The sequence below is a fragment of the Gopherus flavomarginatus genome, chromosome 10 (assembly GCF_025201925.1).
Source record: "Gopherus flavomarginatus isolate rGopFla2 chromosome 10, rGopFla2.mat.asm, whole genome shotgun sequence".
Classification (NCBI taxonomy): Eukaryota; Metazoa; Chordata; order Testudines; family Testudinidae; genus Gopherus; species Gopherus flavomarginatus.
In genome coordinates this window covers 679,408-694,263 of record NC_066626.1, presented here as the reverse complement: position 1 = coordinate 694,263, position 14,856 = coordinate 679,408, and the positions used below count along the sequence as shown (strand labels likewise).

The 14,856-nt window shown below is 49.4% G+C and overlaps 3 protein-coding genes across 4 annotated transcripts in view; 2 read left to right on the top strand and 1 right to left on the bottom strand.

Moving 5' to 3' along the window:
• Positions 1-14,856, top strand: part of LOC127058928 (maestro heat-like repeat-containing protein family member 2B) — an 852,871-nt gene that overhangs the window by 545,665 nt on the left and 292,350 nt on the right. The window lies entirely within an intron of this gene.
• The window catches only part of LOC127058925 (uncharacterized), a 613,715-nt gene that overhangs the window by 526,338 nt on the left and 72,521 nt on the right, over positions 1-14,856 (top strand). The gene's annotated exons all lie outside the window — the stretch shown is intronic.
• Positions 1,490-2,818, bottom strand: LOC127058927 (uncharacterized). Of its 2 annotated transcripts, none has more exons than XR_007776497.1 (2): positions 1,813-2,818; positions 1,490-1,711 (listed from the first exon to the last, which is right to left on the bottom strand). XR_007776497.1 is itself a non-coding variant. In XM_050969421.1 (2 exons), the coding sequence occupies exons 1-2, from the start codon at positions 2,601-2,603 to the stop codon at positions 1,673-1,675; spliced, it is 711 nt and encodes a 236-aa protein (XP_050825378.1). In that variant the 5' UTR covers positions 2,604-2,818; the 3' UTR covers positions 1,490-1,672. The 2 variants fall into 2 exon arrangements, 1 of the variants encoding a protein (XP_050825378.1); XM_050969421.1 differs by having other exon boundaries at positions 1,932-2,818.

Genomic DNA, 14,856 nt, shown 5'->3' with positions numbered 1-14,856 from the left:
CATTAACTCCTTGAGTATTCTAGGATGCATTCCATCAGGCCCTGGTGACTTGCAGGCATCTAACTTTTCTAAGTGATTTTTTACTTGCTCTTTCCTTATTTTCTCTTCTAAACCTACCCTCTTCCTGTAAGCATTCACTATACTAGACATTCCTTCAGACTTCTCAGTGAAGACCGAAACAAAGAAGTCATTAAGCATCTCTGCCATTTCCAAGTCTCCCGTTACTGTTACCCCCTCCTCATTGAGCAGTGGGCCTACCCTGTCCTTAGTCTTCCTCTTGCTTCTAATGTATTGATAAAAAGTCTTCTTGTTTCCCTTTATTCCCATAGCTAGTTTGAGTTCATTTTGTGCCTTTGCTTTTCTAATCTTGCCTCTGCATTCCTGTGTTATTTGCCTATATTCATCCTTCGTGATCTGACCTAGTTTCCATTTTTTATATGACGCCTTTTTATTTTGTAGGTCACGCAAGATCTCAAGGGTAAGCCAAGGTGGTCTTTTGCCACATTTTCTATCTTTCCTAACCATCGGAATAACTTGCTTTTGGGCCCTTAATAGCGTCCCTTTGAAAAACTGCCAACTTTCCTCAGTTGTTTTTCCCCTCAGTCTTAATTCCCATGGGACCTTGCCTATCAGCTCTCTGAGCTTACCAAAATCCGCCTTCCTGAAATCCATTGTCTCTATTCTGCTGTACTCCCTTCTACCTTTCCTTAGAATTGCAAATTCTATGATTTCATGATCACTTTCACCCAAGCTTCCTTCTACTTTTAAATTCTCAACAAGTTCCTCCCTATTGGTTAAAATCAAGTCTAGAACAGCTTCCCCCCTAGTAGCTTTTTCAACTTTCTGAAATAAAAAGTTGTCTGCAATGCAGTCCAGGAACTTATTGGATAGTCTGTGCCCCGCGGTGTTATTTTACCAACATATATCTGGATAGTTGAAGTCCCCCATCACCACCAAATCTTGGGCTTTGGATGATTTTGTTAGTTGTTTGAAAAAAGCCTCATCCACCTCTTCCGCCTGATTAGGTGGCCTGTAGTAGACTCCCAGCACGACATCACCTGTGTTTTTTACCCCTTTTAGCCTAACCCAGAGACTCTCCACCCTTCCGTCTCCTATGTCCATCTCCACCTCAGTCCAAGTGTGTACATTTTTAATATATAAGGCAACACCTCCTCTCTTTTTCCCCTGTCTATCCTTCCTGAGCAAACTATACCCATCCACACCAACATTCCAGTCGTGTGTATTATCCCACCAAGTTTCAGTAATGCCAATAATGTCATAGTTGTATTTATTTATTAGCACTTCCAGTTCTTCCTGCTTATTACCCATACTTCTTGCATTTGTATAAAGGCATCTAAGATACTGGTTTGATCTTGCCTCCCAGCTTCGCCCTGACCCTCCTTCCTCTCTGCCATTATAGCCCGTGCTCCCTCCTGTTTCCAACCCATCTCCCAGGTCTTGTTCCCCACTTACCTGTGGGCTTTGCTCACCTGTCCCCGTCGAACCTAGTTTAAAGCCCTCCTTACTAGGTTAGCCAGTCTGTGCGCAAATAAGGCCTTTCCCCGCTTCGAAAGGTGAATGCCATCTGTTCCTAGCAGTCCTTCCTCAAACGGCATCCCGTGGTCGAGGAAGCCAAAGCCCTCCTAGTGACACCATCTTCGCAGCTAGGCATTCACCTCCACGATGCATCTGTTTCTGCCCGGACCCCTACCTTCAACAGGAAGAATTGAAGAGAATACCACCTGCGCTCCAAACTCCTTAACCCGTACTCCCAGAGCCCTGTAGTCACTCTTGATCTGCTCAGCGTCACACCTCGCAGTATCATTTGTGCCCACATGGATGAGTAGCATGGGATAGTAGTCAGAAGGCCGGATAATCCTCGACAAAGCCTCTGTAACATCTCAGATACGGGCCCCTGGCAGGCAGCATACCTCCCGGGATGAACGGTCAGGGCGACAGATGGGTGTCTCCGTCCCCCTCAGCAGAGAGTCTCCAACCACCACTACCCTACGTTTCTTATCAGTGGTGGCAGCAGACCTCCCAGCCTTAGGGGTACGAGGCTTCACCCCCTTAACTGTTGGGGGTGATTTCTTCTCTCCTGTATCAAGAAGAGCATAATGGTTATCTTTTACCACAGCAGGAGGGTTCACAGCAGGGGTGGAGCACTGCCTGCTGCTAGAAGTAACCAGCTGGCTGTGTCCACCCTGAGCCTCCTCCTCCACTGGTGTGTCAGATACACCCTGAGGCATCTCCTCCTTCACTGGAGTGTCAGTAGTCCTGTCAACTGGGACAGCACCATCAGCTGTCTCCACATGGAGACTGTCCAGGAATTGCTCATGGACATAGATGTTCCTCAGCCTGGCCACCTCCTCCTGTAGCTCTCCCACCTGCTGCCTGAGAGATTCCACCAGTAGGCACCTTTCACATTGGATGCCACCCCCAGCCTGGATATCAGTAAGTGGAAATTGCAAATTACAGTCTTTGCAAGCCCACACCAGAATCTGGGTAAAAGCATCCATGCTTTGGTGCTCTGTCTGGCTACAGGCGCAGGTGGAGGAGACAGAAGCAGTGCTGGCACAGGTGTTGCGGGTCCTCCTCACCATTGTAGGCCTCCCTCTGTCAAACTCTCGCAAATTCCCGTCTACAGCTCCCTGTCCGCTCCTCTCTGCTGTAAACAGAAAGGTTTTCGATGTGGCTCAGGTTATGGGTTCAGGGGACAAATGGGTCACAGATGAGACTGACAAGGGACCCCCCCCTTCCTACTCCCCTTCCAAACTCCCTTGCAAAACTCCCTGTTAGCAGCTCCTGTTCGCTAAGCTCCCTGCAAACTACTGTTCTGAATTATGCTATGAAATCCATGTAACTGGATTATGCCATTAAGGTGTTCGGTGGGGAAGGCTACCTGTTGATAGCTGTGCGTGGGGAAGGAGCCACGCAGTTAATAATAATAATAATAATAAAAAATAAAAGAATAAAATAAAAGTTCCCAGTGACACCAAAGGCAACTGTAAGACTGACTCCTTCTGCACCCCTAGGTCTGACACTGCAGACACTGGAGCTCTAGGGCCCAGCCCAAAGCCCACTGCGAGTCTTTCCATGGATGTTAGCAGGCAGGGCCGGTGCAAGGATGTTTCGTGCCCTAGGAGAAACTTCCACCTTGTGCCCTCCCTGCCCCGTACCCCCGTCCTGAGGTGTCCCCTCCCGCAGCAGCTCCTCCCCTCTGCCCTGAGGCACCCCCCTGAGGCAGCTCCCCACCTCCGCCCTAAGGCACCCCCCTGCCCCAGCTCACCGCTGCTTGGCGCACGGATACCCCGAGCATGCCGTGGCTGCTTCACTTCTCCCACCTCCCAGGATTGCAGGGCCAATCAGCTTAGGTGCCACAAGCCTGGGAGACGGGAGAACTGAAGCAGCCACAGTGTGCTCAGGGAGGAGGCAGGGCAGGGGTGAGCTGGGGCGGGGAGTTCCCCTGCATGCCACCCACCCACACACTTGCTGCAGGCGGCCCTCCCCGCACTCCCCTGCCCCAACTCCCTCCGCCTAAATGCCGGCGGCGACCAGGGCGGCCGAAGAACCGGCTGCCACGGTCGCTGCCGAAGAAAATGGAGCCCCTCAAATGTCAGTGTCCTAGGCGACCACCTAGGTTGCCTAAATGGTTGCACCAGCCCTATCAGCAGGCCCTTAGTGGGCATCCTAAGATGGGTTTCAGGTGCCTTAGTGAAGGGCTGGAAGTCAGGTGCTTTAGGACTTATCTGCACCTGAAATGCTACAGCAGCGCACTTGTTGTACCGCTGTAGCGCTTTGGTGTAGATGCTCCCTATGCTGACAGGAAAGATTCTCCAATCAGTGTAGTTCATCCACCTCCCTGAGAGGTGGTAGCTAGGTGGATGGTTCCAGCAACCTAGCACTGGCTACAAGGGAACTTAGGTTAGCTTAACTACCCTCAGAAGGGTGTGCATTTTTCACACTCCGAAGCAACGTGAGCTGAGTTGAGTTAATTTCCTAGTTTCGAGTAGCCCTTAGTTGCCACATCCTTGTTTCTCTAAATCACGAACCATTGATTCCTATGAAGTGCAGGAGCACCCCTTTGGGAGAGCAGGATGAGTCCCGTGACAGAGCCGCATACGCCCTGACTCTCATACCTGTAACTGGCCGAGCCATCAGTGGATGGTGGCCCTAGGCAGGATTTGTGTTTACTCCGATGTCTCCCACCACCGAGCTGGTGTGTGGTTTCAATTTGCCAGCGTGATTTACTCTGACAAAGTCACATAGCCCTTCCCCTTGCCGGGAATCACCCTGGGACTCCGGGTAGAAACAAAGTGACTCTGGAAATCTTTTACCAGAAAGGCCAGCTGATTGCAGTTATAGCGCTGCCAGCAGGCTGCTGAGTTTGAATCTTAGAGCAGTAAATATCCAATGGAAGGAAATGTGCTAATCTTTATAGAACCTTCTGTCCATCCACATCTGCTCTTTTCCCCTGGGCTGTATCACCACTGATCACCTCCTTTTTAGTCCTCACGGTTTCTCTCCTGCATGCGGCGATAATTGTACAGGAAGTTATGCACCCGCCGCTGTGTGCACTCCATTTTAAAATGTGAAATTCTGGGCTACAGATAACAGATACATTCTGGCACCTTGAGAGAGACGGACTCTGAGCACTGAGGCTTCTTCACACCCCTTATGGCACAATTTACACCGTGCTTCTTACATTCTTGTTCAAAGTGATGGCAACCATGCAACCGAACATACCGGGCATGGGAGTCAAAACTCCTCAACAATGCTTCCCCGTGCAACTGGCACACTCTCACTGCATCGCCCTCAGCATTCAAGTGGAGTCTGGACATTTAAAAGATGGCCCCTGGAGCCGATGCACTAGGAATGAGAGAGGGATCTGGCTGCAGGTTCTGCTGCATTTGTCCATTGCCCCATTCAGTACAAAGACAGACTTTTGGGCAGTCCAGGCCCCACTGCTGCAGGACATGGCCCGGGGACACCAGTCAACGTGCAGATGTTTAGCTGGTAACTCTGAGTATCAGTGGAAGAACAGCATTGCCACCCAGCCCATTTCTAGTTCCTACGGCTCCTGGGATGCTCAAGAGTCACATAGTTGACCTCTCAATGACAGTGATGCCACCTGTGGCTGTTACAGCTTGAGCAGAGTGCTCAGTTCAATCAAAAGGCCATTTCCCCCTGCAAAGTGCGAAACCTGAAAATCCAAGCCAGGCTCTGAAAATCAAAGGGCTTTTTACATTAGCAATAAAGATTCTGCCATCAGGACGTCTAGAATTTGGCAATTTGCCACTGATGCAACAGACAGAAAAGACTCCACTTTGCTTTTCCAGAGCTGGCTCAATCTGCAGTGGGAACTTCATGCAAAAACCAGGTCAGGGAAGGAAGCAGGTGTGGCCTAAGACACACAGGGCACAGTTTTTAAAACTGAGTGCACCAGTGGCGGGGGTATAACTTCATGTACAATCGCCGCCCTTGTGGGTGATACTATGATCCATTTTACTCTTTTCCAGTTGGGTTTTACAAGAGGTTTCATGAGTCTTAAACAATGAGGTTACTATTTGAGTATCAATGCACAGGCTAGATGCCTAACATGGCCAGTGTTGTTTTCTTCCACCACCTGGAATCCAGGAGCTAACCGAGCATGCCCAACCTACAAGGGATGAGAGGGATTGTTTAAGAAGTTCCTAGCATCGGCTGCAGACTCAGATAAAGTCAGTTTTACTTTGCAGGCCATTGGAAAATTCTAAAGCTCTTAACTGAATTGACAGAAAATACCTGTTTTGCCATGCAAACAACATTGTAGTAGTGGTTATAGTTCAGTCATGGGAAAACAGAATTAGAAGCCATTTGGATAAAAGCTCCAAGGCTCAGACTGTGTATGGAAACTTACCTTTCGTTGCACGCTTCATGTACTTTCAGCAAAGAGCACTTTGTGGGAAATACTGTTTGCTGAACGTGTAACACTGCTCACATGGATGGATAGCACACAGACATTCATGTGCAGAAAAACCCACACCAAAAACTTCAAACATGCGAACAAGCACATGGACACAGCACACAAGGGTCACTGCATGAAAACACCTAGCTGCGTCCCCAAGATAACACATCACACAAGTGAACAAAGAATGCAGGGAAAAACCGGTGGATTCAAATAAGGTGCAGTTCAAACCCCTTCCAGTTTACCTCTGGCTTACCTTGCTCTCTCTCTGCTTTCAGCAGGATGCCTTCGCCTCAGCTGCGAGTGTGTGGCTGGCACACAGACGTGCTAACGTACTTACTGTGTGTCAAGCAGGAGTTCTGGAGTGCGATGCTGCTTCCTTCCTCCAATGATTGGACTCTGTGAGCCAAAGAGCCCCTGTTTTATCCTTGCCTTAATGCTGATGTCACAGACAAAGCCAGCCCTCAACAAAGCCAGGGCATTTTCACGTTATGTTAATTTTTATCAAATCAAGAAAGGGATTTTCATGACTCATGAGGGCGCTTAATTTATCTTGGGATTCTAATATTTTCTTCATTTGGACAAATCAGATAGCTTGGAAATATGCTAATCTTTCCCGCATGTCAGCCATTATTTCCTACGTAAGGAGCTGGACCTCATCAGGGAATGTATGTTGTGCAGACGCATTGCAGAAGGCGCACACTGGTAAGTATCTGCATGTGGTTGTTGAATTAAGCTGCAGTGGTGTAAATCCCACTTGGTGCTTCTATGTTAGGAGTTTGTAGCAGTGTCAATTTCTTTACTGCCGACAAGCCTGTACAGTTCATACATCCCAAACCTAGTCCCAGGCCTATCCACTCCATTGGGGGGTCAGCCCAGTGCCCTGAGGGTCTCTCAAAATGTCTAGTTCAGTTACTGACCAGCCTCAAATTTTGTCACCGCCTACCCATCTGGAGCTCCTCAGTTTGGGGCACCATCGCTGGCGTAGCAGACTTCCCTCTGTCTCTGTGTCCAGTTCAGTCAGTCCATCTCTCTCAGGGTTCATCTCCCAAAGGGGCGGGGGTGTTGAGGAATCCAAGTCCCTGCTGCTGGAGAAACTCTCACAAAGCTGTTGCCGCTCCTGGCAAAGCTCTCAGCACCAGCCTTGTTGCCTGGTGGCACATGCAGTTCATTCCCCCTTCCCCTCGGCTATCGGTGTCCTTTTAAATTCTTCCTCCGCTGGGAGGAGGCTATGCACCTGTTGAGGGGCAGGGCACCCCTAGTCCAATACTGGATCAGTGAGGGGCCAGTAGACCCCATCACAGTGAACAGCGTATTCCCCCTTCCTCCTCCGCAAATCAGCATGGGTTGACAAAAGCCAAAAGAGTAACATTGAATAAGAACAGCTGGTACAGGGGAGGAAGCTCATTTAGTCCTGATACAGCCTGTTGGGACTTTTAAGAATCTGTTCTGACAGCATTTCACAGCCTAATCTTTAGGAGAATGATGCATGTATAAGGAATGGCAGAGCAGTGATGCTTAGTGCTACAGAGTAATCACCTTTGTGAGGCCAATAAAAGATAAAGGAGCTACAAAGCTAGAAGCAGCTGATTTGAACTGACCCCAAACCTGGGAGGGGAGTTAACATGGAAATAGGGAGACCAGATGTCGTGATATTATAGAGACAGTCCTGATATCTGGGGCTTTCTCTTATATAGGTGCCTATTACCCCCTACCCCTGTCCCAATTTTCCACACTTGCTGTCCGGTCACCCTGCATGGAGATGAGAAATCTAAGAAATGTTAACAAAAAGGGATCAATACATTTGTGAAACCAACGGAAGCTGAAGCTGCATTGTCCGGCACTGGGGGCAAGTGTGACGAAATCATCTTGATGAGCTGCCCACTTGTGAGTAACTGATCACTGCTTACTGCATGTTTTGCTCTTATCAGGATCTGTTAGACCTAGTGGCTGAGTAAGTGAATCTCTCTATCCAACAAGGGGAAAAAATGCTGGAGAAGGAGGCCTGTTAGTGTATGAAGCGGAGGGACAAAATGACATGGCTGGGATATTGACCGCCTTTGGAAATCTGCCTTCAGCAAGAGAGACAATGAGAAGATGTTTGGGCAATTAATAATAAATGGAGACATGTTATAAACATAATCAGCAAGTCTTACTTAGCATTAAAATGCGTCCAAGTAGTTAAAATTGCTCCTGCCAACGAGGTCAGTCCTGCCGTCCCAATAATAATTTTTCTGTTTGCTTTCCTGGGTTTTTTGTGTGTGTGCAAAACTGCCAGTGAACCAAAAAGTCAGTTACTTGCCCAATACTAAGTGCAACTGAATAGGCTCCAGTGGTGAGAGTATCACTTTCCTAACAACCATGGATATTCTTGTCCGGTAACAGTCAATATGGACATGACTGACATCCATGCCTAAGAGCTATTAAAGTTGCTAGGCATCTGGATCCTGAATCCCCACTGCAGCTTGAGATCCCTTCCGCTCTTGCTGCCTGCCCCACAGCATTTCCCCTCTCAGGACAATTTGGCTTTCACTCTTCAGTTGAGTTTCCCGCCAATTCTCCAGGCTTCTCTCCTTACACTGGTTTTACTTTATTTTTTCTCTTTTACTCTTTCATTTCTTTCCTCCATTTTGGTTCAACCTACCCTGTACTTGACCCTCCACACCCTATAAGCGCTTCCCACTAGAGCCTCCCTTCTCTCATGACTTGTAGGTCACACTCTCCAGTTTCTGGGTCTCCCTCTCCCAGGCTCCCTGCTCCTGGGGAGCCTCCAGCTTCTCCCCCAAACCCCAAATCCTAATTACATCTGTGTCCCTGCCACCCCCACATCTGCCTGTCCCCAGCCCGGCTGTTAATTCTACTCCTCCACCCTCACATCACTTCTGCCCCCAGCCCCGCCCTCAGTTCTGCCCCTGCATCCCCACGTCTGCCCTCAGGGCCCCTCTGCTCCTCCTGCAGCCCCAGGGGTTCTGCCCCCTCCCCCTCCCATCCCTGGGGTGCAGGGCGGGGGAGGAGCTTTCAGGGGCCATAGAGATGAGCTCTCGGGGTTGGGTAGACAGGGGATCTCCAGGTCATAGAGACTAGGATGACTGTGGCTAGAGAAGCCCATTTTTTCATTCCCAGGGGCTCCTCCCCCCATGTGAGTGACACTGACCAGGGATCCCCAGAGTCCTCCTGTACCATAGAGTACAGCAGCAAACAGGCTGCACCATCCCTGGGCAGTGCCGAGATCGGCTTCTCTGCCTCCCCGCCCTAATGGTCTCTATGGTGTGACACCAGAGACTGCCCAGAGCTGAGCCCGGGTGCACCTGCCTGGGGCACAGAGACTTCCTGATAGACAGTCCCAGGGGCAGGTCCTAGAGACCAGACTGTGTGAGGCTAGAAGGGCCGATGTCAGGCTCCTCTCCCCCCCCCCCCCGCACCCCGATGGTCTCAGGGACACAGGCGGAGCCGGGATCCTACCCCCAGCACCCGGAGCCAGGGTCGGATTCTCTCTTAATAATAAAACTTAATAAGCATACTTTCTATGCCAACATCTAAGGTGTTGATGAAGATATTGAAGAGAGCCGGTCCCAAAACAGACCCCTGCGGAACCCCACTTGTTATACCTTTCCAGCAGGATTGGGAACCATTAATAACTACTCTCTGAGTACGGTTATCTAGCCAGTTATGCACCCACCTTATAGTAGCCCCATCTAAATTGTATTTGCCAAGTTTATACATAAGAATATCATGCAAGACCGTAGCAAATGCCTTACTAAAGTCTAGATATACCACATCCACCACTTCTCCCTTAGCCGCAAGACTCGTTATCCTGTCAAAGAAAGCTATCAGATTGGTTTGACATGATTTGTTCTTTACAAATCCATGCTGGCTATTCCCTATCACCTTCCCATCTTCCAAGTGTTTGCAGAGGATTTCCTTAATTACTTGCTCCATTATCTTCACTGGCACAGAAGTTAAACTAACTGGTCTGTAGTTTCCTGGGTTGTTTTTATTTCCCTTTTTATAGATGGGCACTATATTTGCCCTTTTCCAGGGCTTGACTACACTGGAGAGTTGCAGCGCTGGTGGTGGATTTACAGAACTGCAACTTACTCACCATCCACACTTGCAAGGCACATACAGCGCTACAGCTCCCTGGCTGCAGCACTGGCTGTACTCCTGCTCTGCCTCGGATATAACTATTGCAGCACTGGTGATGCAGCGCTGCTCCGCCAGTGTGGCCACCCAAAGTGCTGTAATTGGCCTCCAGAGGTATTCGGAGGTATTGCAGAATTCCTGTTCAGCCACTCTGCTCATCAGTTCGCACTCTGCTGCCCTGGCCTCAGGTGACCTGCCCTTTAAATGCCCCGGGAATTTTAAAAATCCCCTTCCTGTTTGCTCAGCCAGGTGTGGAGTGCAATCAGTGAATCTTTGCAGGTGACCATGGCTCCACGCGCCAAACGAGCCCCAGCATGGAGCAATGGCGAGTTGCTGGACCTCATCAGTGTTTGGGGTGAGGAAGCTGTTCAGTCACAGTTGCGCTCCAGCCGTAGGAATTACGATAACTATGGGCAGATATCAAGGGCCATGCTGGAAAGGGGCCATGACCAGGACACGGTGCAGTGCAGGGTTAAAGTGAAGGAGCTGCGGAGTGCCTATTGCAAAGCCCACGAGGGAAACTGCCACTCCGGCGTTGCCCTCACTACCCGCCGTTTTTACAAGGAGCTGGACGCGATACTTGGGGGTGACTCCACTGCCAATCTGACAACTACAATGGGCACTTCAGAGCAGGGGAGGGACGGTGGGGGAGAGGAGGAGGGGTAGGGGGGGAGGAAACCAAGAGTGAGGGTACTAGGGTGGAGGGAGACACCCCGGAGTCCCAGGAGGCATGCAGCCAGGAGCTCTTCTCAAGCCAGGAGGAAGGTAGCCAGTCGCAGCAGCCGGTACTTGGTGAAGGAGAAGCAGAGAAGCGGGTTACCGGTAAGCGGCTTTTATTTTCAGGCTGGAAACTTTTCAGGAGACGAGAGGGGGTTAGAGATGCATGCATGCATGCCTAGATGTGGAATAGCCCATGTGGTCTATGACGTTGTGATAATCGGCCTCGGTAATCTCTTCAAAAGTTTCAGCCAGAGCGTGGGCAATGCGCTTGTGCAAGTTTATAGGGAGAGCCACTGTGGTCCTTGTCCCAGTCAGGCTAACGCTTCCATGCCACTGTGTCGCGAGGGGTGGGGGACCACTGCTGCACACAGACAAGCTGCATAGGGGCCAGGGCGGAATCCGCATTGTTGTAGAAGACCCTCTCGCTCTTCCCAGGTGACCCCACAGCAGTGAGATATCTTCCAGGATCAACTCCAGTGGAAAATGTTGGGAGAGTGTTCAGTGTAGGTGCCCCCTGCAGCTGTTTGCTTTCCCCAAAGCACAGAAACCCCTGCACATCCCTGAAGCAATCAGTCCCCCTTACTCATCATTTTGTGGCTTCTGTGGGTTATGTGCGCTCTGTTTGGTATGGGAAAAGTATGCTAAAGTGAAGACTGTAAACTCCTTCACTGTATGGGAATAACTGTCTGGATGAGATTATAAACAATGCTGCCTCTGTTAACTGTTGCCATTCTTGCCTTTCGAAAAGTGTCCTTCACTACTCGACTGCCCGCATCATCGACTGCTCAGAGGCTACAAAACCTCAGGAAGAAGCCGCGAAAAAGCAAAGAAGACATGCGGAAAGCAGTTATGGATCACTCTGCCAGAGAGAGTAAAAAACTGCAGGACTGGAGGGAAAGGGAAAGCAGGATCTGCCAGAGAAACACAGTGGCTAAGAAGAAAAGCACAAAACAGCTGATAAGCATCCTGTCGTGCCAAGCGGACTCTATCCAGTCACTTGTAGCTATGCAGGCAGAGCACTACCATGCTGCCCCCCCCCAGTCCCAAAGCTCTTTCCATGGTGCCCCAATGTCAGCTCCAAACCCCCTTCCCCAGCACCCAGGTTCTTACCGCCACCAGCTGCCCCCAACACCTGTACATTCACCAACCCAGCCCTGAGAACTACGACCCTTACTCTCTGCACTCAACCCCCATCACTATGCAGTATTTTCATCCTGAAGTGCAGCAGTCATTGCACAGCACTCCAGACAGGACCTATTCAAACCTGTGACTGTACAGTTCACCACCCCACCCGCCTGCCCTTTTAGGTTCCCAAAATGTTGTGTGTGTGTCAAGAAAGTTATTTTCTTTTCAATAAATGAATTCTTGGCTTTGAAAACAGTCTTTCTTATTGCAGAATTGAAAGATACCATAGTCCAGGAAAGAAACAGGCACTGCAAATCATTTCTGGAAAAAGAGATTCCTACTGACATTGTAACCACTGCACTTCACTCCCGTGCAAGGCACCAAACATTACTGTTGGTTTTCAGCCTCAAATTCCTCTCTCAAGGCATCCCTAATCCTTGGAGCCCTGTGCTGGGCCTCTCTACTAGCCCTGCTGTCTGGCTGTGCAAATTCAGCCTCCAGGAGTTGAACCTCAGAGGTCCATTCCTGACTGAATGTTTCACCCTTCCCTTCTCAAATATTATGGAGGGTACAGCACACGGATATAACCTCAGGGATGCTGCTTTCCCCTAAGTCTAGCTTCCCATACAGAGATTGCCAGCGCCCCTTTAAACAGCCAAAAGCACACTCCACAGTCATCCTGCACCGGCTCAGCCTGTAGTTGAACCGGTCCTTGCTCCTGTCAAGCTTCCCTGTATACGGTTTCATGAGCCAAGGCATTAATGGGTAAGCGGGGTCTCCAAGGATCACAATGGGCATTTCAATGTCCCCTACTGTAATCTTCCGGTCTGGGAAAAAAGTCCCAGCCTGCATCTTCCTAAACAGGTCACAGTTCCAAAAGATGCGTGCATCATGCACCTTTCCAGGCCAGACTGTGTTAATGTCAATGAAATGCCCACGGTGATCCACAAGCGCCTGGAGAACCATGGAGAAATACCCCTTCCGATTAACATACTCGGACGCTATGTGGGGTGGTGCCAGAATAGGAATATGCGTCCCCTCTATCGCTCCTCCACAGTTAGGGAAACCCATTTGTGCAAAGCCATCCACAGTGTCCTGCACGTTCCCCAAAGTCACGGGTCTTCTTAGCAGGATGCAATTAATGGCCCTGCAAAATTGCATCAACACAATTCCAACGGTCAACTTTCCCACTCCAAACTGGTTTCTGACCGATCAGTAGCTGTTTGGAGTTGCCAGCTTCCAGATTGCAATATCCACCCTCTTCTCCACCGGCAGGGCAGCTCTCAATCTCGTGTCCTTGCACCGTAGGGTGGGAGCGAGCTCAGCACAGTCCCGTGAAAGTGGCTTTTCTCATCCAAATGTTCTGCAGCCACTGCTCATCATCCCAGACTTCCATGACAATGTGATCCTACCATTCAGTGCTTGTTTCCCGAGCCCAAAGGTGGCGTTCCACGGTGCTGAGCATTTCCGTGAATGCCACAAGCAATTTAGTGTCATACGCATCAAGCTACTCGATATCATCGCCGGACTCCTCATTGTCACTTTGGAGCTGAAGGAATAGCTCAACTGCCAAACGTGGTGAGCTGGCAAGACTCATCAGCATACCCCTCAGCAGCTCAGGCTCCATTTCCCGCAGACATCGCGCTGCACAGAAACCGTTGGGAGAGTCACAATGGAACCAAACGTGGATGAAAAACCAGTGACCGCTGGGATGTGAAGCGATGCATTACGGGGTGTTGGGACAGGAAGCAGAATGACCAGCACCCTTCCGTCCCCGTCCCACAACCCACGGCGCCAAAATGGGACAAGGTGCTCTGTGGGATAGCTGCCCACAATGCACCACTCCCAAAAGTGCTCCAAATGCTGCAAATGTGGCCACACTGCAGCGCTGGTAGCTGTCAGTGTGGTCACACTCCAGCGCTTTCCCTACACAGCTGTACGAAGACAGCTGTAACTCCCAGCGCTGCACACCTGCAAGTGTAGCCAAGTCTTCTGAAATCTCTCCCATCTCCCATGATTTTCAAAGGTAACAGCTAGAGGCTCACATACCTCCTCTATTAGCTCCTTGAGTATTCTAGGATGCATTTCATCAGGCCCTGGTGACTTGCAGGTATCTAACTTTTCTACGTGATTTTTAACTTGTTCTTTTTTTAGTTTATCTTGGGCTTTGGATGATTTTGTTAGTTGTTTAAAAAAAGCCTCATCCACCACTTCCACCTGGTTAGGTGGCCTATAGTAGACTCCTAGCACAACATCGCCCTTGTTTTTTACCCCTTACTTAGAACACGTCAGTCTATAGGACCTTAGTTTAAAACAGGGGTCGGCAACCTTTCAGATGTGCTGTGATGAGTCTTCATTCATTCATTCATTCACTCTAATTTAAGGTTTCGAATGACAGTAATACATTTTAATATTCTTAAAAGGTCTCTTTCTAGAAGTCTATAATATATAACTAAATTATTGTTGTCTGTAAAGTAAATAAGGTTTTTAAAATGTTTAAGAAGCTTCATTTAAAATTAAATAAAGTGCAGAGCCCCCCGGACCAGTGGCCAGGACCCAGGCAGTGTGAGTGCCACAGAAAATCAGCTCGCCTGCCGCCTTTGGCACCCATGCCATAGGTTGCCTACCCCGGTATAAAACTTGCTTTAAAAATATGTTATTAGTGAGTTGGTGACGATTATAAAATCACATCTCTAAAAAATCCTTGCATAGATTTTTAGATGCACAATCATCTTTAGCCTTAAATGCTTCGATCTTCAGACATATGGTGTTTTAAATAAATTCGTCAAAAGACCACCCTTATCTAAAAGACTCATAGACTCATAGACTCTAGGACTGGAAGAGACCTCGAGAGGTCATCGAGTCCAGTCCCCTGCCCTCATGCCAGGACCAAATACTGTCTAGACCATCCCTAATAGACA